General features: G+C 46.3%; 1 protein-coding gene across 1 annotated transcript in view; it reads left to right on the top strand.

Annotated features, from left to right (window-relative positions):
* Positions 1-22,680, top strand: part of LOC147747788 (uncharacterized) — a 178,997-nt gene that overhangs the window by 129,343 nt on the left and 26,974 nt on the right. Inside the window, exons 5-6 of the mRNA XM_086936364.1 lie at positions 9,550-9,669; positions 17,051-17,203. Of these exons, the coding sequence (XP_086792490.1) occupies positions 9,550-9,669; positions 17,051-17,203 (273 nt within the window). The remainder of the gene's footprint in view (positions 1-9,549; positions 9,670-17,050; positions 17,204-22,680) is intronic.

Raw genomic sequence — 22,680 nt, 5'->3', positions numbered from 1 at the left:
ATCTGGACGATGTAGTCCCCCCGCACTGCGGCCGCTTAGTTGGTAGGTCGCGGCAGCGGGGGGGGGGGGGGACAGGTGGGCGAGGACGCGCTCACGGCGCAGGAGGCACCGGGACCAAGAAGCAAGGCACAAGGGTCCCACTGGCAGCTAGTGGCGTCCAGGTAGGCAGGGTGATTTCAATCTGCAAAGCGGCAAAGTTTATGTAAACAGGTAAACATAAGAAATGACACTAATTTAAGCAAGGACAAGCTATGAAATGAAAATGAAACTGATGCAAATCACCTGATCCTACTGACAAACTATTGTATACCCACAATCTAATCCTGATTTACCAAACAAAAGCAGAGAATATATTACTTCACTTACTATTTGCTGTAATTCAAAGCTGGCGAGTGTGGCAATTCATAACGGGCCGCTTATGGCAGCAATGCGGACTCGGAGTTAAGACACAGGCTGGCCCAGGACTGAAGTGGGACTCTTGAAGTCCATTGCAGCGTTGGTGGTCACACTCAGTCACTCACTTTGCCTCAGTCATTGCCATGACCACGAGACAGTGACAGTATGACTGTGACTGATTCGGACATCAGTTGCCACCCTGCTGGGTGTGCAGCGTGCCGAGTGGACATAGCAAAGGTCATCATAGTCAACTCTTTTCCCTCCTACCCACCACGGGGGTTGCTCCCTGTACATCTGCTCACCTTTGACTATGCCGCACAGGAACTTGCGGGAGCCTGCAGTCTCTGTCCCAGTCTCCTCTATGACAGTCTCCGGGAGATGTACCATGGCCGGCGGGGCAGCAGTGCACAAGCTGGGTGGTAGCTCTGCTTCCTCTCTTCCAGACGGTGGCTTCTCCTTCAGCACCATGGTGAGAGGGGCGCCGGGAATCGGGAGAATGAATACAAAGCGTCAAAGGGGCCCCAGGCAGGGACACAGCGCGCACCTCGTCCCCGCTTAGCGGAAAGGAGCTGGTGGAGCTGGCTCTCCCCGGAGACTTGCTTCCTTTGTGTGCAGCGCAGGCCCAGGTTATGGTGACAGGTACTGAGAGGGACTCTGTTTGAAAGACAGATCTGATTCGGGTGACAGCTTGGTGCAGCCGCTTGATTGACTGATTTTAAAAAAGCGCGCGGGGGATGCGCAAACAGTATTCCCAGGGCTGTCATTAGTAGTGCTTTCGCACGCTACTAGATTGACGGCACTCTTTCCCAATGACAGGGTGAAGTTTGGCAGTGCCAGCAGCAGGTGCGCTTGCACATACACGAACGCACTGCTGCGGGAGGGGACACGGCCGTCGATTCTCACGTCACTGGTAGGGTCATGTGCGCACAGGCTGACCTTGTGGGGGTCCTCCTCCAATCATAGTCACCATGTGAGTGCGCCGCATGCTTATTCACCATGATGCGATACATAGGATTAAAGTATGGGCTCTCTTCCTGATATTTTCAGTGATGACCTATTAGTGGATGCCTAGTCTACTATGTGTGTATGCTAGGTTCCTTTGTATCATAACCCTGGGGCGAGTTTCCCAATGTGCTGGTAGTAGTTAAACGGTGTTTGATTGGTTCAGATTCTCCGTCCATCACCACCCCCTTTTGTACCCCTTTGTTCGTCATAAGTTGGCAGGGTATGCTCAGACGTGAATCCCTTGCTCACTTTGCCACTGGATTCAAGCAAGCCGGGCTGAAGACGGCTGTAATGCCAGAAACCGGTCCTCGGAAGCTTGTTTCCGGTCCAGGGAAGGCATGGCTTGGCAGTTCGGGCTGGACTGTTCCCATGAGGCACAGGGTCAGACTGATTTGCATATGGCCATGTCTGAACTGGGGTGGCAGAGTGGGCTAAAGAACGATGTTGCTAAAGAATGTTCAATGAAAAGATACAACAAAAGATTATTGTTACCCTTATTTCTTCCTGCCATTGTTTGGATCTCTCCTGCCCGCCGGACCGCAACTTCCACAAACTTTTGCGCGCGGACCCGCATAAAGCCAGCATCCATGACCCGTGGCGGTTGTAGTCACGTTTCTTCCTGGCACTGTTTGCAGTCACCAGGGGTGCCATCAGGTAATTTTCCAAGGGGAGTGCTTTGACGAAGGTGTGACTACATACCTCTCCATCCCTGCAGATCATGAGGCATATTTCTGCCTAAACAAAAATACAGTGTGTCATTGAACAACTGTATGTATTAAGTATCAGGTGAGCACACATTAAGTGTGCACCCCATTGCTTCCTATTCACAGGATTCTTTAGGAGTGGTACGCATGGGGCTGGCCCTCATGTGGTCCCGAAGAAGAGCTGTAGGGGACAGCTCGAAACATGTTGACCCAATTTTAGGGACACCATACTCATTACAGTTAGGTCTTTCCCTAGTATTAACCCCTGATTTTAAAATGTACCAACTAGGATCAGGAATAAAATATTAGCTCACTAGCTTGGTATTTTTAACCTATTTTTCCCACTCCACATCACTGCACCACACATATTGTCCAAAAAACGAAGTGCTCCTACGTAGTTCACAAGTTGCAGCATGCCTCCATCGCAGCGGATTGAAAGGACCCCAATGTCGAAGAATGCCACCTAAAGGTAACCCTGGTGGGTGAGGGGACTCTAGAAAATAATTTTTATTACTGGAAAGGTTTTTCACACATGTTCAGTGGAATCCCTGTTCTTCCTATGGTTAGGTTTCTAATTCCAGTATTCCAGATGCTGTGGAACTGTTTGGATCCCTCCTGCCCGCCGGACCGCAACTCCCACCAACTTTTGCGCACGAATGCACATAAAGCTAGCCCCAACAGCCCGGGGTGTGGGACGCATGCAGGCAGCGCTCTGGCCAATGGCGAGCCGGTCCACGGCCGGAGGAGGCTTGGCTGGGCCCCCCCTCTAACAACACGGACTCCACTAAGGTACTATACGCAGATATTAATATTATTTCTTTCACAATGAGTAAGCCCAAGGATCAGAGTGACCAAGAGAGTGGGGGAATTGCAGCAACCCTCGATGCATTCTTAAGAAGGGCGGCGTCTGTTATATTACATGAAATAGAACTGAGCGATACCTATTCTTCAGAAGCGATCTTCCTTGGGGGCCAGTGTACACCTAAAGGTCCCATGCAACCTCCCTTACCAGAACTCGGACCAGGAATATTTACAGACTCCACCCCCCAAAACCCATCTTCTCCTACCCCATTTTAGCACGTCAAGAATACCCACCATTGGCATCGGCCAGAAAAAAGAAAAAGGGGTAGCAGCCCCCAGAGACGGAAACTAGCAAAAATCTCTAGATCGGCCAAAACAAGGGGGGCTGAAGAAATGGAACCTGCTCAAAACTGAGCAAATCCTCCATTACCCTAACTTTGTGGCTATTGATGAACAATTACGACACGTGGCAGCGACTAGAAAATATGGTCCCCACCATGTTGAATCCTATCCTGCTGAAGCTAAGTCAGATTGAAGAGAAGTTAGCCCACCTGGACTTTCAGGTCGCAAATAACTTTCCCTCCCTTGAGGCATCGCATCTCAGGAACTGACCCAGCACTGGCACAGAGACGGTGGGGACCCGCAGATCAGAAATGATCCGGAACTGTCCAAATACAGATCCTGCTCATAGTAATCTGGTCAACCTTGCACACTCCAATTCTGATATCCATACTAACACAACCCACCATACTCAAACATCCTTGCAAAAGCTGAATTGTCACCTGGGGGCCCTAGTAGGGGAGGTTCCACAAAATTGCCATCCTAATACAGCATCGACAAACCAGGTCTTAACTTCACCAGGGCCGAAGAGGAGGTCTGACCACCCGGGGGGACAGATTCATGGCTGGAAGCATGACCACTGGACTTCAGACTTTGCACCACCTACCGGAAGGGTCCCCACTTGTATTGGTGTTGGCGAATGTACCACTTTTGAGGGAGGGTCAACTAGAAACGACTGACCAACTAATGTCTAAAGCCCTCCATTGACTGATGCATCGACTAAACGAAGTGGGGGAAAGGGGCATCAAGTCACTATGGCTAGAAGGATAGGTTGGTTGGGCACTTCAAGGAAAGAGATGCCAGGAGATTGCGTGTTGATAAATTTCAACAATGAAATTGTGATTAGATCCCTCCTAGCGTACCAATGTAAGGCTCCCCCTAAGGGCTCCCAGAGTACTGTTTTATCACTGGAATACTTCTACAGACCTCTTTTCCTGTCGGTTGCAGGAATTAGACCCCAACAGAGGGACCCACAGACCTGGCTAAATCCATCAAGAAATTTTGGGGCATTGGGGTTGTGGTTGGAGAATAGATTTGCTTCTCTCTCCGATCTAAAATCATGCGATTGACTATGCCCAACCGAGATAAAACCTCAAGAAGGTTGCGACAGTCAGGATATTCTGTTCCCTATCACTTAAAGGAGCCCAAATACAGCCAACAGACAATTGGGGGAAAAGAAAACTATTATTAAAATAGCATTATGAAATGTGGCAGGTTTTGTCCCACAACTGAGTGACGATAACTGGTGAAAATTCTGGCAAGACCACAACTTTGCATGTTTTCAGTAGACATGGTCTACGGGGTCAATCTTCGTAAATAAATATCGCTACTTCCAAACACTGACTAGACCTTCTTTTTTAGGGAGGGCTAAGGGGGGTCTCTTAACCTTAATTCCAAATAATCAACAATACAAAGTAAAAAAGTTTGATTTGCCTACCCCACACTTCCATTTGCTGACATTCAAAGGAAGGTACATGGCTCCTAATAAATTTTTACAATAAGGAGTTTGGGCCAAATATGCACTCTGTGGTGGGTGAGCTACATAAGGCATTAGATAACTTCTTAAGTGATTTTAAGAATGAGGCAGTCAACATTATTTGTCTGGGCGATTTTAAAATACACCCCTGTAAAAACAATGATGTCCCTGTCTGTGGCTTAGAGGACTTGGGGGGGGGGAAACCAATATACCACTTCACCCATAGTGAAGTTGGAAACTGCTTAAATAGAATTCTATTTTCCTTTAAAATGTTAATAAGTAATGTCCCAAACCTACCAATAGGAAATCCAGGCCGAACTTTTAAGCGAATCGGGTATGAGTCAACGATTGATTATATATTAGTCACTAATCCCCTCAGCATTAGGGCCACCCTGTTAGAAAATCAACTCACGATTTTTAGCGACCATGCCATTCTATCCTTACAGTTAAGTGTATCCACAAGGGACTCTACATCCCATCAAAAAGTTGGCCCACCAATTGTGGAAAGAAAAAATGGCTTTCCACTTAAGTGGGCACACATGCATGAAATTTAGATTGTTCCAGAAATTGTTTGAACCAACCAGGGTAATATATCTATATGCCTGGAACCCGAACGGACCCAGGGGTAGTGGTATCCTCTTTTTGTGGTTGTTTGGAAAAGTTAAAACTGGCCCTCACATGCACCAAATCCTTAAAGACTGAGAGAGGCAAGGGCTCGCTTGACTCCCCTTGTACTAAAGCGAGGAAGGCTATAATGTCTGCCTTGAAAACCAAACCTAGAACCTCAGACCAAATAGGAGCACTGCAGACTACTTATAACCTAGCAAGAAAAAACAGGGAAAGAGCTATTAAGGATGATGCATGGTCGGATCTTGAAGAGGCAGCAAGCACGGGTAATAGTCGAGCTTTCTAGAAGATAATTAATGCCCCACACTTTAAAAATCCCAGAGACCCCACAATAGATATTGGCGTAGATGAAGACGCTTGGGAGACCCATTTTGAAAACATCTTTGCCTCTAGCACTAATCCTCCCTCGTCATTGCATACTATAGACCTAAACGCACAGGACTCACTTTCCTTCACACTCAGTGATGTGAGAAGAAGCCTCATACTCTGTAGCCCTGGAACGGCCCCAGGACCGGATGGTTTCCCAATAGACTTTTTCAGTATGATCCCGGACCTATGGGCGCCCCTACTAACGAATGTCCTTAAAAACATAGCGCAGGCAGGCCCTCCCCCCTCATGGTCAACAAGTGTTATTGTTCTAAAACACAAAAAGGGGATAAGGCTAACCCAAAGAAATACAGACCAAGCTCCCTGCTGGATACCACAGCAAAGCTAATGGGCCGACTCCTTCTGTTTAAGCTAGAGGGTTGGGTCCAGGGGAATAATATCTTAATCCAGGCGCAGTACGGGTTCCAGCAGGGATAGGGTACTGTGGACCAGTGCTTGAACTTAGCCCTGGTAATAGACAATTACACCAGAATAAAGGAAGGGAAGATCTATATGGCATTTACTGACCGTGGCAGCATTTGACTGTGTGGTTCATGGCAAGCTATGGATCATAATGGAGGAGATGGGGGTTGACTTAGCCATAATTCACTTCATTAGACAGACATACTCAAACACCACAGCATCGGTCCGCAACACCAAAAATGGGGACTGTACCCGCCTAATCAAAATCGGTAGAGGGGTAAGGCAGGGCTGCGTCCTCACACCATTCTTCTTCTCTATTCATACACACGGAGTTGAGGATGCCCTCTTGGTGACCACACGGGACGTTCCCGTTTTTGACTCACACCTGCTACCCATATTGGCCTATGCGGGTGACGCAGTGCTGATCGCAAGAACGGAGCTAGCTCTCCAACGCCTGATAACTGCGTATGTATCCTTCATGGATTCAATAGATCTGAAAGTTAATCCGACTAAATCCTATGCAATTATATCTGGGGCTAGAAAAAGAGACAAAACCCCGTACCTCCACGCGAACCCCGGAAGGATTGAGGTAGTTGATACCATCCCCTACCTGGGGATTCTCTTTGACAAAAGTCCATTGTGGTCAAAGCTGATGGAAGGAAGGCTGTTGGGAATGGAGGAAAGCCGTTCGGTCTTAAAATCCTTTTCCAAAAAATTGGGAGCTAGACCATTACTTCCGATAAAGAATATCTTTCAGTATAAGATAAAGGCTGCAGCAACGTATGGGCAGGAGTTTGGGGCATGGTATTGACAGGCTCCCTCCAAACGACTGAAAACAACTTTTTTAAGTCTCTAGTGGGCCTTCCTCCCTCTTCCTCTAACTATATTTTACATATAGAACTGGACTTACCCTATATCTCAGACTCAATTCGGCTAGCCCAGATCCTACTGTGGCACTCAATCTGGTTGAGGGGCACGGTGACCCTGATGCAAAGTATAATAAGAAACTGCTTATAATAAAATTGGAAAACCACAGAAGGTTCAGGTGGCTTAACTACATTGAGTCAGTATTGAATGATATTGGGCTCCCTGACTTAATCAGGGATTCACTAGCTTGCAGAAAGGTCTCAAAGCAAAAGGTAATTAACGGGTTTTAATTGATGGCAGAGTACAACCAGATAGAAATGAATTGGAACAAACAGGCAGTTCATGTCTATCGCCTGAGATCACCTTTGATAGAGTGAGGGTACTCCTACTTAGCAAACGTCACTAGTGCATATCACAAATTCATATTATTAAGATTTCACGTGATATCGTTGATGTTAGGCTACGCAGAAAAACATAATCATTCAGATTTGATTGTGTGCCCGTGTGATAACCTCTCCACACACACTGAGCTACACTTAGTTTTGTTGTTTGCTCTATGAGAAAGAAAGGAATGACTACCTTGTCCCGATTTTAAAGCGCCAACATTTTAAACAACGTCGGGTGCCACTTAATTTTTTTAAATCATTGTCTGACCCTCTGGTTTGCTTTTCGGTAGCCATGTTTTTATGGGCATGCATGAAAAAGAGGAAGGGGGGTAGCAAATAGTATTGGATTTAACATGCAGAAAATTTGCACAGTACACTTTGGGTCTATTTAAACAACAAGAGTTTTGTATTATATGTGAAAGGAAACTGCTGCTATTGACTGTTATGTAAGATGAATTGGAAATGTATACTGTTTTATTCTTTTATTTGTGCTTGTATGATCTTATCTAGTGGATCGAATAAATAATTGATTGATTGATTGATTGATTAGTTTAGCAAAAAAATAGCAATTAAATTAAAGAACTAAGATTATAATCAGGTAACATTAATTTATATACAGTTTAGAAACACTGCTTATATTTTTTTAACATAATTAAACATACTTTTCATAATCATATAAATAATTAAAAAAAAGCATATTTCAATATAATGAAACCATATAATAATAATAAAAGATAATACAATAAACAATATTTTAAAATTCAAAGTTACTGGTAAAAAATGTTTTAAAAAACTTTGATTATGTTCAATATTTTTGTCCACAATGTTTTTGTATTATACAAAACAAGGGAAACCCAGAAGGTATGCCATAGGGACCTTGGGCAGTAACATATTTTAGAAAACAGTGGTCCCTATTTTGGAAGGAAAAATGGACAACCACAATAATCATACGCTTAAATAGATCGTATGTCTTTCGTCCAGCCAGCCAGCCAGCATCATCTTCAGGACAAGGGATAGTTCATTGTTGAACAAGGTTCAACGGTAATGACACGCTTGTAATACGGTCCAGTAGATCCGTAACGGGGGCTGACAGCCACTAAATCGTCAATAGGCTATGGGCCTTCCTTGTATGGTTCAATTCCTGATATCAATATATGTCAGTGCCGGATTGCACTTGAGGCTTTTTGTTAAGTAACAATTCCGCTAGGTGCCAGGTTGCACCTCTTGAATAACGGCGGAAAGTCAAGCCCCCGTGCCCTGACTTTCTGCCGTTATTCAAGAGGTGCAACCTGGCACCTAACGGAATTGTTGCTTAACCAAAAGCCTCAAGTGCAATCCGGCACTGACATATCTTGATATCAGGAATTAAACCATACAAGGAATGCCCATAGCCTATTGACGATTTAGTGGCTGTCAGCCGCCGTTACGGATCTACTGGGCCGTATTACAAGCGTGTCATTACCGTTGAACCTTGTTCATCCTTCAAACTAATGCGTTATAGGCAAAATATGTGAATAAGCTTAAGACAACAATGAACTATCCCTTGTCCTGAAGATGATGCTTTATATTGTTGTGAATAGCATCGAAACGTCGTCGACACTAAAAGCACCATATGCAATATGATTTTATAATATTGTAATGATCAATGGTGTGAAAATGGATATTTAAGTTTGTCATAGTGATTACAAACAAACAGACACATTTTATACCCTGCCTTTGGCCATTCTATTTTTCGTTGGTTTGTCTTGTGTTCTGTGGTCACGGCTGTGCCCACTTGTCATTTAATGTTTTGAATCACAATCAACTGAACTTATATAAAAATAAATTCTTGTCCGGTTGGAGGAAAGACATACAATCTATTTAAGCGTATCATTATGGTGGTTGTCAATTTTTCCTTCCAAAATAGGGACCACTGTTCTCTAAAACACAATGTTTTTGTAGGCATAATCTTTTGATCACAACATTATTGTACGAAAGATAATTTGGAGTCAATAGATTAGTTAGAATACTGCATCACTATAAATTTGAAATACATTTCATCTCTCTGCTCTGCAGGGCAGTTGGAGCATTTTGCGTAATCTAAGGTAGTCTTCTTATTCGAATGATTTGTGTTTGGAAGAGATACTGTTAAATGCTGATTTTTTTTGTTCTTTTGCAGTTGAGTCAGAAGGATACCACAAAGAAGAGCAGAAGGAGGGACATTAAGACAGACCCAGAAGATGATCATTCAGGTGACAAAGCTTTCCCCACCTGGCCAGTACTGCATGATAGAAAACAGGTAACCTTTTTGATACCTTCAAGATATTATTGAATTTGTAATACATGGCAAATAATGCATATGTTATGTTCTCACTAGGGCCTACTACAATACTAGTCCTGCAATAATCACTGTGCAGTAATTATGTATCATTAATGCTGGGATGTGGGATTAATCTGTGATTATATGTAACCACATTTATAGGTTAGTGGGAAAAACAGGAGGAAATTGGTGTTAGATCCCAATTTCCTCATGAAATTCCCAAATTCTGGGCTATTTTATAGATCCTAATTCAACAGGTTTGACCTTGTGGATTTGCCCCTTGATTCAATTGTGCCAAATTTATGTGTGGTATTATTGCATGAAAAATTCATTCATGGCTATTAGTATCAACTTGGGCTAACACACCTGTTTCCGTATAAATCGATATTAAGAGCCCACTTGTAACGAGGGACTAAGTATGGGCTAAATTGAAGAAAATAAAATAAGGGGGTGGGCAATTGGTAAGCTTCTATTCGTCCACTTCAGCGAATGACAAGTGGTCGAAAAAATCCTACCCTTTTGTGGGAGAAATAGCTTTCAAAACCTATTTCCCGAACTAATTCACAAAGTTGAGTATTTTGCTGGTTGAATTCAAACTTTGCACAGTTTATAGAGCCGAAATATAGATTATCCGCCTGTAATCATATAACATTATCAACTTCAAAAAAGGATCCTTCAGGGGGGCGTGGCTGACAGCCGGCTAAGATGTCCGCTTAGCCCAGGAGCTCCGGGGAAGACACGGCCTTCCGACTATCCCCTCAATTATCCGTAATGTAACTGACCCCCGGATACTGGAGCCGCCCCCCGTGATCGAGCGGTGGCAGCCGCTGCAACTCCGGAGTAAATTGGTGGCCAGGAAGAGCAGAAACTGTTGACGGCGATGGAGCAGCCTTGCAGCAGATAGAGAACGGGTGCTCGAGTGAGCAACGACGCCGAAGTGGAGCGCAAGACGACCGGAAGACACCCGAGAGGTCGATATGCCGGCGGAAGACTCGCCGTCGGAATTAACAGTACCCGGCTACTTGCGCCCCCAGAGAGAGTCATAACTAGTGCACACGAGATACTGACCTCCGGGCGCGATCGATGTGCCGAAACTGCAAAAGTGGAGCTTAGAACTGCCTGGCATTCGTGTGAGGTGGGGGGCGCATTGGACATCGGACTGAGCCTGCGGTAGAAAAGAAGATCGTTCTTGGGGTTGAGGGTGAGTGGCGCCAGTACTCCCCCCCCCCACCTCCGGGACTGCGGCAGCTATGGACACCGAACCAAAGACTGAGTTCTCGTTGCCTCTTCGATGGGCACTTGAAGAACGGGCTGCAGGGAGAGGGTGCGGGACGGCACCAAAACATACCCCCCTTCACAGACACTGCAAGCGGCCGCCGCTCATCACCCCAAGACTCTCGTGGGTGAGACGCGGCGGAAACAGTAGGCGCAATACCTCTCATAAGGATTCTCAAGCGGGGGGAAGGCGAGGGGGCACAATCCTTGTAAAAGGCACTTAGACGCCTAGGCCGGCACAAATACAGGTCTGATTGCGGCACCTCGGTGAGAACATTGCTGTGGAGCGGCTGAAGACACGGAGGTCTATTGCAGCACAGAGGAAGGTGTGGAGCCCATACTTGGATTATCAGGAAATATCTTCCTTCCTCACGCTGTGACTATAACGGTGCACCGCTGAGACGCGGCGGATAACGGAGGTCTGTTCTAACCCTGAGCGGCGCGAAAAGACTCATCAGCAACAGTACCCATACTCAGGGATTCGCCCACTCCAAGAATAGGACTGCATATTTGCAAACAGGCCAGGGCATGAGAACCAACAATGCCCAATCCAAGCTGGACAAATATGCCTTTGAGAAGACCTCCGCGCCACACTCGGAAGGAAGACAGTCCACGACCAAAATCCAGGTGGCTGAAGGGGCAAAAAAGATCACGTTGGAAGGTGTAATGGTGGCATTGACGAACGTCCAGGCCACGGTTGGCACGATCTCTACCGATATCTCCCTCCTAAGGGCAGATCTTCACAAAATGGCCGACAGGGTGAAAGAAGTAGAAATCGCGACGAAATCCCTGGTGACTGACACGTCAGAGTGCAAACTGAAGTCGCTCAACTCAAGAAAGAGAATAAGTCTCTGGCCGACAAGCTTGACGATCAGGAGGGACGCGCACGACGCAACAATGTACGCATAATTGGAATTCCAGAGACTGAAGGCAAACAAGCTATGGACCTGTATGTGGAAGACCTGATAAAGTCAGTGTTAAAGCCTACAGGGCTCTCAAACTTCTTTACCATGGAACGAGCGCATAGAGTTCCTGGCGGCAGGCCTAAACAGGGACCTCCCCCGAGACCAGTGCTGGCCCGTCTCTTCAACTTCAGAGACAGAGATACTATCTTGCAGGCCGCAAGGTCAGCTCCGCCAGTACGTGTGCAGAACTCAACGGTAACTTTCTTTCCTGACTACACGGCGGCTGTATCGCGGCGAAGGCGGAACTTTCAGGAGGTTAAAAAAGAACTGGGAGCGAAAGAACTACCATACTCTATGCTTCTCCCGGCGAGGCTCCGGGTGGTAGCAGACGATCAGACATGGTTTTTCGAAACTCCTGAGGCGGAGCAGGACTGGCTTGAGGGCTGGCGCCAAGCAGGCAGAGGTAACCAAGTAAACAGAAAATCTCGCCGGCGGAACGGACAAGAATGGGCAGATTCACAACGCACCGAACATTCGGAATCCGGGCAATCCCCGGAACATGTGGAAGAAGAATAAGCTGCGACCCAAAGATGCTTCTTTCAAAGACTACTGGCAAGCTGAACGCAATACTGTAATAATGAGGCTGCGGCGGCTCTGAGAAAGGGTCGGGTCCAGCCTTGGGGGGACAGAAGTTCTGGGAATTTCACTGGACTTACTACCGCCGGACACGCAAGTACTATGTTGTTGGGTGGGAAGGAGCGCTCTGCTAAGTTGGGGAGGCGGGTAGTTACAAGTTCGCATAGCAGGGAGGCAGGGAGGGGGGGAAGGGATCGAGGGGGGATGGTTATTCATTTATGTAAATTGTTTGTTCTTGTTTACGGCAATGCAAGTAGAGTAGCATTTCACTGCACAGGTGGGCTTATAGACACAACTCACACTGCACGATCTAGATTTGTTACCACAGTCCGCGGGACTGATAGTCAACTCAGGTATACATGACCTGACAGGTCTGTATACATCCATGCAAACACTACACAGCACCTATGGCCCGTGACATAATACCGAGCAGCACTGACATGGTGGCGCGGAAACCACAGTCCAGCCCCTCATAATCATAACATGGAATGTAAGAGGACTGGGTGACAAAATAAAGATGGGACTGGTCTTACAGGCCCTAAAGAGGAACAACCCGGCGATAGCACTATTACAAGAAACACATCTTACGGGGTCGGCGTGCAAAGCTCTGGATAGATTGGGTTATAAAATGATCGCTCATTCTGAATTCATCACAGGGTCTAGAGGCACTGGTGTGCTAACAAAAAAGTCATCATCGTTCTTGGTTCTGCAGACTAAAGTAGACGATCAGGGACGATTTGCAGCTGTCCAGGGGCAATGGGAGGGTAAGCTTTTCAATGTCGTCTCGGTCTATATACCACCAGCACTACATGCAGTGGCGCTGCCGCCACTAAATGACTTCTTACTGGGTCTTCCATGGAAGATCTTATAATAGGAGGGGACTTTAACACCGTACTAGATGCCGCCTTAGATAGATTTCCAATACGCAACCATACACCTGGACCATCGCGCTTCCAGGGATTCTTGGAGGCGATGGGACTAGTGGACGTGTGGAGACGCACACATCCGGAAGCTCATCAATATACGTATCACTCCGCGGTCCATAGCAGCCTATCCCGCATAGATTACTTCCTTATGCTAGATGTTAGAATGCAGAACATTGTAGACGTCGCCATAAAACCTAGGGGCATATCGGACCACTCCCCGTTAGTGCTGACACTCGCCTGTCCGAAGAAAAGTCGTAGAAGAATTTACCCCATATACCCAGGCTATCTCACAGTACCGAACATCAAAAAATCGCTTTGTAATTCCACTACACACTACTTTGAAGAAAATGCGACCTCAGTTGACTCCCCTAGTACCTTCTGGGAAGCTTATAAGTCTGTCTTTAGGGGACAGGCTATTGCGTCCATTACGGGATATAAACAGGAGCGCCACAGAGAACTAGCGGAGTTGGAGAAGACACTCCAAGACGCAGAATCCGCACAGGAGATCAACCCAAACACAGACACAGCACACATACTGAATATATGTCAGCAACAATACAGGGATCACTTACAAGCAAGGACAGTTGAGAACATTATGGCGACACGAGACAGGATATATGACGTAGGAGATAAGGCGGGAAAATGCTGGCCTGGCTAGGTAGAGGCGGAGAAGGCGCAAGAGGTCTTCAGCAGCTCAGATAAAGGAAGAGACGCTCACAACACACCCAGACGATATAGTAAATTTCTTGGCAGATCATTTTAGAGAAGTATACACTCCTACCGCAAGTCTGTCAGAAGCGGACATACAAGAGTCACTCCAAAACATTGATATGACAGTCTTGACACCGGAGGCAGCTTTAGAATTAGAGACAAACTTAACAGTGGAGGAACTCCAAACAGCCATAAAGTTAGTAAAATCAGGGAAGGCTTTGGGCCCGAACGGAATACCAGTAGAATGGTATAAACTAATGACGGACACATTGAGCCTGTATCTCTTGGCCATGTTTAAAGAGAGTTTGGAAGTAGCTGAACTGCCATTAGATCAGCGAGCTGCAACGATAGTAGCAATCCCAAAGCCAACCAAACCCCCACTGACAGTTCGGCCTACCGTCCAATCTCACTGCTCAATGCAGACGGAAAAATTTTAGCAAAACCTTTAGCAGCTAGATTGGTGACACACCTGCCAAAACCGATACACCCAGATCAGTCAGGATTTATGCCACACAGGAACACGGCCCTCAATCTTAGAACACTACAAGGAGCGATGGCTAGGGCTTCAAGTCTGATGGATCCGACTGTGGTGCTGGCGCTAGACGCAAAGATAGCGTTTGACATAGTGGAATGGAAGTACTTATTTGCAGTTTTGGCGCGTGTTGGTTTTGGCCCGAAATTCCGTGCGTGGATAAAGCTCTTGTACACTAATCCGATCGCTAGAGTTACAGCCAATGGGCACATATCAGGAGAGATTGATTTGGCGCAGGGCACACGTCAAGGCTGCCCTCTTTCGCTGCTCTTGTTCGCACTGGTGCTGGAACCACTGGCGACAATTATTAGACAGACCCCACTGTTAAAGGGAATCTACTGGAAAGAGAGTTGGGAGGACCGTGTCTCACTCTACGCCGATGACATGCTGGTGTATTTAACGGAACCTAGTAACGTTGTGCCGGGGCTGCTAGACATTTGCAACGCTCATGGTAGACTTTCAGGATATACTATTAATTGGTCCAAATCAGAGACGTATATACTCAAGGGACCGAGCCCGTCTCTCCCAGCATAGTGTCCGTTACTGGTTACGGAAGACTCCTTCAAATATCTCGGGATACACGTCACTAACTCAGCAGCCGACTTCTATTTAGCCCCCCCGCTTGAAAGACTTCAACGCGATGTGAAGCACTGGGCTCCATTGCCCCTCACACTTCCCGGAAGGGCAGCATTGTATAAAATGAAGGCTCTCCCCCGTTTTTTGTATGCCCTAGAAAATACGCCTGACATAGTTCCACCCCAATATTTCAAACAAGTGGCGGCATTGATCTCAATTCTTCTTTGGGGCAACCGCCCGGCCCGCATAGCCCAAGCAAAACTATATAGTAGCTGGTATGATGGGGGGATAGCACTCCCTAACCTTCAATTATATTACTGGGCCGCACAGCTCAAAGTCATAAATCACTGGATACATGCACCCTATGATGACCCAGCATACAAAGCAGACAGAGCTCAGCTAGGCGCTAACAACATGCTAGCGGCGCTCTACAACAAAGGCAAGGCGACAAAATTGATGGGACCGACTAAACACACAGTATCATTATGGTATACAGCACACGCCAGACTGGGGTGGAAAGGAGTGATAACAAAAATGACACCACTCTGGGATACTAAAGCACTAGGGCAACTACGGAGATGTAAGGGCTTCACAGTGTGGGACAACATAGGCATCTCCACAGTGGGGGATTTATGGGACAAGGGGGGGGGGTGATCCCATTCCTACAATTGCAACAGCAATATGAGTTAGGCCAGACTGAAAAGTTTTGTTATATACAAATAAGGCACGCTTTACTGGCGGCAATTCCTTTAAACTCTGAGATCTCTGAGGCCTCCCCATTAGAGGACAGACTCCTGACAGATCACATGATGCAAAAAGCCACCTCTCTCACATACCGAAAGATGATCAATAATTCACCAGACCCTACAAGCACTTTGAAAGGGAAATGGGTAACGGAGGTAGGTGATATAGAAGAGCCAGAATGGAGGGAGGCCCTAGCATCTCCCAGAGAGGTGGGTATCTCGATGCGGCTGCGATTAGTACAACTTAAGATATTACACAGAATATATTATACTAGGAATACACTGCACAAAATACAAAGAGCTCCACACCCGTTCTGCCTGAGGGGCTGTGGGGAGGAGGGAACCTTCTTTCATACCATATGGGACTGCCCAATTATCATGAACTATTGGAGGCAGATAATGCGAACCATTTCACAAGCAACAGAAATTTCGCTATTGCCTGAACCAAGGAGGTGTCTACCAAATATATGGGAGCCCAACGATCTCAAGCGATACGGACAGATATGGGTTACGATAGGGCTCTTAATTGCGAAAAGAGACATTGCTCAGAAATGGGGCGACGTAGAAGCACCAACATTATCAGTCTGGTGCAGAAACATGGACCTGACAATGATCACGGAGCATGCAGTTTACTCTGTGAGGAAATGTCCGCGAAAATGGAATAAAATATGGGCTCCCTGGAATACCTTCAGGGGGGACATTTGTGACCCTGTGGAGGAAACAGAGGACGATAGTTCAGACGAGGAAATGGAGGAGATATAGACTGGAAAATATAGGAAGGGGGGTTGATTGCGGGATGCAGTGAATGTGTCATGTGGGAAGTTAAGTGCCTGTGAATAGAATATACTCAAATCACTAATGTAATATGAATAAGATCTATGTATATTGCCAAGTTTATTGAAAGTACAATAAAAATGTTTTTTTTTAAAAAGGGTCCTTCAACAAAAGATTCAGTTTACTAACGATTGTCACTCTTTACATTAGCATTGTCAGTTCTGCAAAGGTACATTTAGAAGGTGTACAATTATAATAACCCTCATTGCTTTGTACATACAGGCTCAACAGATGAGTGGTGATGGGTCGAAGAAACATAACTTCAGTCCTGAAAGGCTTGTACTACCAAAAATCAGACCAGATCAAAGCAATAAGAGAAGAAAAGAGGCAAGATCACCCGTGCGATTCCCACCTATAAACGCAAATTCAAACTTGGTAAGTTAGAAATATCAATAATCTGGTTATTTGTTGCCCCTACTGTAGGGCTCTCTGTGTATATTTGAGATCACAGTTGGAGATCGTAGCAGTCAGCTTCATATCTTCTTGTAATTGCTAAATGTTGGAGCACTGGACCACATTATGGCCCTTATTAAGAGTGCTGAGTAAAAACAGGGGCGTAGCTTGAAGGGGGGTGTTTGGGGTCTTGCACCTACCTAATAAGTCGAGTATGGGAATGTGTCTGTCGGATTTCACCAGGAATACTTACATACAATGCTGTTTCGAAAGTCCTCCAAAATGTTGCTTATTTTGCAAAATATTATTTTTTCTCTCACTTAGTACTCCTACCAATCTGGATTAATCTCCATTTCCACTGCCCTTTTTTTTTTTGTTTAAATCTTTTTATTAGGGTTTTGCATTTCAGAGTCCCATGTGGGGGTATTATACCAATCATATGTCAGTTGTTACACACATAGAGGGGTTACATAAAATCCACAAATATAACGCGGATTGGGGTGTTGTGAGGAGCCGCAGGATTAAGGCGGGGATGGCCTTGGTGTATCATCTATTGCTGTCTCTTGTTTAAATTGTATGAGCAGCTGTGTCCATTCTAGGGAAATGGGATGTTTGCGTGTACCCTTCACTTCTTCTTCCCGTAGAGTATCTTCTTCTGCCGCCCCCCACTTGTTTACCGCCCCTATCCAGGCTGCTTCCGGGGGGCCCGAGGGGGCTCTCCAATTCATAGCTATAGCTCGTTTCGCTAGAACAAGAGCGAGGGATGCAAATCGCCATTGCAGTTTTTGGGATTTTTTCCTTTTGTAGGCTACCAAGGCGCAGACCTCCCATGTATCAATGTGTGGCAGGTTAACCAGTGTGAGTAGTGTTTGGTGTATCTTGGTCAAGTATCGTTGCAGGTATGGGCAGTCCCAGAACATGTGTCTGAAGTTCGCCTCCACCACCTGACATCGGGGGCAGCTAAATTGTGTGTCTGGATAGTACCGGTGCAATTTTTCCGGTGTGAGGTATGCCCGATGGAGTATGTTAAACTGTATCTTTTTGAACCGCGCGTTCCTGGACACTTTCTTTGTATATTCCAGAGCGCGCATCCACTCCGTGTCATGAAATACCCTGTCCACATCGTCTTCCCAGGATTGCCTAAGGTTATCTAGGGAGACATCAGTCAGTTCTCTGATGGCTTTGTAGTGCCATGTAACTAGGTGTCTGCCTGCTCCCATACGGAGTATCGTGTGGAGTACCAGGTGTGTAGGGGGGGGTTCTCCGTCTCGTAAATTCCTGAACGGACTGGCACTATCTAAAAGTTGCGACAAGACAAGAGGAGACTAGGCTGTTCCCAGAAAGTCACAAGGTCACTAGGGTGCAAAAAAGGGGGGGAAAGGGGGAAAGGAAGTACTCAATGGAGGACTACCCCAGGGTATCCATTTTGTTGGATATAGAGGCCTCACACACCCTTGTGGGTGTCATGCTTCATCATAGGCAATACTCCTCGTTGTGTAGGCGGTGCAATTCCCAACGGGCAACACATCGTAGAGGGGCTCTTTGGCGGAGATCTTTTAATCCAACAGCCTATTGGTGAAGTGGGGGTATGGGTCCAATGAAGTGTAGACGGTGTGGGTGGAAATAAAATTAAGCGGAAGGTACCGGAAAGCAACTTTATTCAGGTGGTCCTTGGCTTCAATTAAAATCAAGAATAGTCTGTTCTCGCTGCAACTTAAGTTTCCAGATACGGAACAGATCTAATATGTGAGAGATATGGTCGACACGTTTCTCGCTAAGCGCTCATTAGCAAGCGATTCTTCAGGACCTACAAGGACACAGTACTACTGTCTACAAAACGTGACCTATAAAAGTGTCAGTTTACCACAAGCACAGACAATGTACTACCTGTTGAAAAACCGCTCCTGCCTGGAATGGGAGACAAAAGAGGCCGTTACTATAGGTATGTGACAAAGTGCATTGCTCAAAGTGACCGTGAGTATATAGTGACAAGGTGACATACTAGTGGAAGTGCAGCTAGTATGTAAAACCAATAGTTGCATTCATATGCATGGATATCTAAAAACATTGTATTGAAAGCAATAGTGCGCAGCATCATTCCTACAAGGAAGACTCCTTGACCAGTTAGTGTGGTCAAAGTAAGGTTAGACTCACCTAAAAGTCAGAGTTAATACGTGTCAACAGTGCTAGGCGGGTCAGACATCAGGGTTTAAGCCAATGTAGTATAGGCTGGGGAGAGGTAAAGAGGTGTTGGCAAACTCAAAGTGTGTTTCCTGGCAAGGTTTGAGTCTACCCTCAGCAAAAACAGTAACATGAGCAACTGAGTATAATCAGAACTGGAAAAAACCCAACAGCTCACCCAAGGGGGCATGTACAACGTCAGTTATTAAACAGAATTATATAAACTGATAAGAAATGTTAAAAGTGTTAAATAGTTTTGAGCACGAGTGTGGTCTAGTTCCATAAAAATTGCGGGGCTCAGGTGTAAGTATACAAATAGGTTAGTCTGCAACATTAGCAAATGGCGAGTCATTGCCGCGCTTCACCGGGTGAAATGCCCGGTCTCCCAATCGTGTTGAGTGTCCCGGTAATGATTATTATTGGGCAAATAACACAGTTGAGAGAGCCCAATTACGCGCAGAGTCTGTTAGCCACAAATCTTAATTCAAACAAGGTGCGTGGGTTGGTGCTGTTGCTCATTAAGCAAGTAGTAAAGTATAGTGAGCCCTCGGGTGCCCAGAGCATATTACCCATTGAACAACATTCAGGTGTAAATATTCAAGGGTGCGAATAACAGCAATTGCGCGTAGGTAAGCGCCCTAAGTTATTAGGCAATTTGAAAAGTGCAGAGGTTGTATGTGCCCAAGGGACACGCAGGGTTTTAGACCTGCCGAGTACAAAGTAATCCGGGCGCGCTGGTGTGCGCCGGTATATGTTAGGTAAAAATAAAAAAGTGTGATGAGCCCAAGGTCGCGCGGAGCACATACTGCTCGACAACAACCAGTGGCACTTACTTCATACGCCCGTGTCCATGCCGTGTAGCCTACCCCTCTCCGCCGAGCCCGGTTAGTAAGGAGCCGGTGCGGCAACCATTAGGATAAAGGAAATTGAGGGGGCGTGGCGGTATTCCCAGCCGGGAACCCGAAGGTCACATGGCAATGTATGCGGGTGGAGCGGCCATTACAGAGTGGAGCTGGGGTTAAAACAGTATCTGTACCAAGTTTATCTGGACAACCATGTCCCCAGTAATTATTCATTTGGGACAGACAGTCACAAGTCTCTTGCTTAATTTGAAAATGGAAATGGATATAGATATAATGGCTCCGGCATGAATTCAAATCTCAATTAAATTTTAGTTAGGGAGGCGGGGGCGCGGGGCGCGAGGAGCGGGGGACGAATGGCAGATAAAGAGGTTTGTTCTGTGTAGTTTACCATCTGTTTTTTATCCCATACCCCTCTCATACATCTGTGTAAAGAAAGACCCCATAGTGGGTTGACATGGTATATTATGATGATGGTGAGGGTGTCAATCTTTAGGAGGGAGGGACCCCAGGTTGAGTGTTATACAGGGCTCTCACAGTGTGCTCCATGGAATATCCTCATTAAGTCCTAGGCTATCTGTTGCTAGTCTGTGTACCCACCTCTGTTCCTTCAGGAACAGGTTCTGTTTGGATTTATCAGTAGTAGCTTCCAGTACTAGCCAAGATAATGAGTCAGCTGTATGGTTCTGTTCCATGAAGTGTCTGCACATTTTAGTGTTAATCTTTTTGCAATGGAAGTTGCTCCTGTGTTCTGAGATGCGGGTCTTAATGGGGCGGGTGGTCATGCCCACATATTGTAGTTTACAGGGGCACCGCAGTAGATATATGCAGTGAGATGTATTGCAATTTGTGTGACCCCGTATCTCCCATGTTAAGGTGTCCGTGAGTTGTATTGTCTTGTGTATTGACGTAAAGGGGCATACACTGCATGTCCCACATGGGTAGTGTCCCTGCACTGGCGGTAATTGCCACAACGTTGTCTGTTTGGTAGTAGTTGCTCTTTTGGGTCTGGTCTGGACTAGGATGTCCTTAATGTTCCTGGACCTCTTAAATGCAAATCTGGGTAGTTCAAGGTTCAGTGTCCCTGTGTTGAGAATCTGCCAGTGCCGTTTGATGATCTTCTTGATCTCATTGGAAACTGGCGTGAAGGTAGTGACACAGGTTATTTGTTCTTGGTTCTGAAGTTGGAGTCTTGTACTCCAGTAGGGCTTCCCTGTGGTTATTACGGGCACGTTTGCAGGCTTTAGAAACTTCCCTGTGCAGATATCCCCTATCCATAAGGTTCCTGGAAAGTATGGTCGATTCTGTTTTATAGTCTGCCAGGGCGCTGCAATTCTGCCTGATCCTCAGAAATTGCCCAAAAGGTAGGTTCAACCTCAGTGTTTTGGGATGGTGGCTCGTAAAGTGGAGCAGGCTGATACGGTCAGTGGGTTTCCGATACATGGTGGTGTCCCCTTTGCCTCCTGTAAGTCTAATGTTAAGGGCCAGGAAGGCGATGTTAGTAGCGGAGGCAGTCATGGTGAAATTGAGGTAGGTGTTGAGGGAATTAATCCAATGGAAGAACTCTTTGTATGAATCAGAGCTACCAACCCTGAGGATCAAGATATCATCAATGAATCTCCTCCAGAGTTTGATGTTAGAATGGTAGCGATTCACTGGCCATTGATGTGACTCTCTTCAAAGTCGGCCATGTACAAACAGGCCACCGAAGGGGCAAACATGCTCCCTATCGAGGTACCCTGGGTCTGATGAAAGTATTGCCCTTTGAATTCGAAGTAATTCTCAGTCAGGGCTATGGTGGCACATTCCATAATGAAAGCCGGTGGTGTAGGGGAGGTCCATTCCTCCGCACTAAGGATCCTCTCTATCACCCCCAATGTGGCCCTCTGTGGGATGTTGGTATAGAGGGCCTCAACATCGAGGGTGATTACGAAGTCCACCTGGATTCCGTCCTCTAGATGGTCCAGGAGACGTAGTACATCAGTGGTGTCTTGGACATAAGAGGGGATCCGTTTGACTAGGGGCTGGAGAAAGTGATCACAGAATTGTGAAAGGTGCTCCAATACAGAGTCGATACCAGACACTATGGGGCGTCCTGGTACAGGGGTGGTCCCCTTATGAATTTTGGAGAGGATGTAAAAGTAAGGGACCTTTGGTTCTCTCTTGATCAGGAATTCAGCCTCCTTTTTGCTGATCAACTCTTGGCACTCAGCAGAGTCGACTAAGCCAGTGATGGTTCTCTTGAGGTGCTCTGTAGGGTTGAAGGGGATGGGGGTGTAGTACCGCCTATCACCCAACTGTCTCAGGCATTTAGTGTCATAATCACTGGTGTTCATGAGAACGGTGGCCCCGCCTTTGTCTGCCTACTTGATAGTGATGAATTGATCGTTGGCTAGAGCATCCAACAACTGTATCTTA

This window comes from Lissotriton vulgaris, chromosome 1_1 (genome assembly GCF_964263255.1).
Source record: "Lissotriton vulgaris chromosome 1_1, aLisVul1.2, whole genome shotgun sequence".
NCBI lineage: Eukaryota > Metazoa > Chordata > Amphibia > Caudata > Salamandridae > Lissotriton > Lissotriton vulgaris.
The sequence above is the reverse complement of the archived record's forward strand: the minus strand, read 5'-3'. Positions and strand labels throughout refer to the sequence as shown.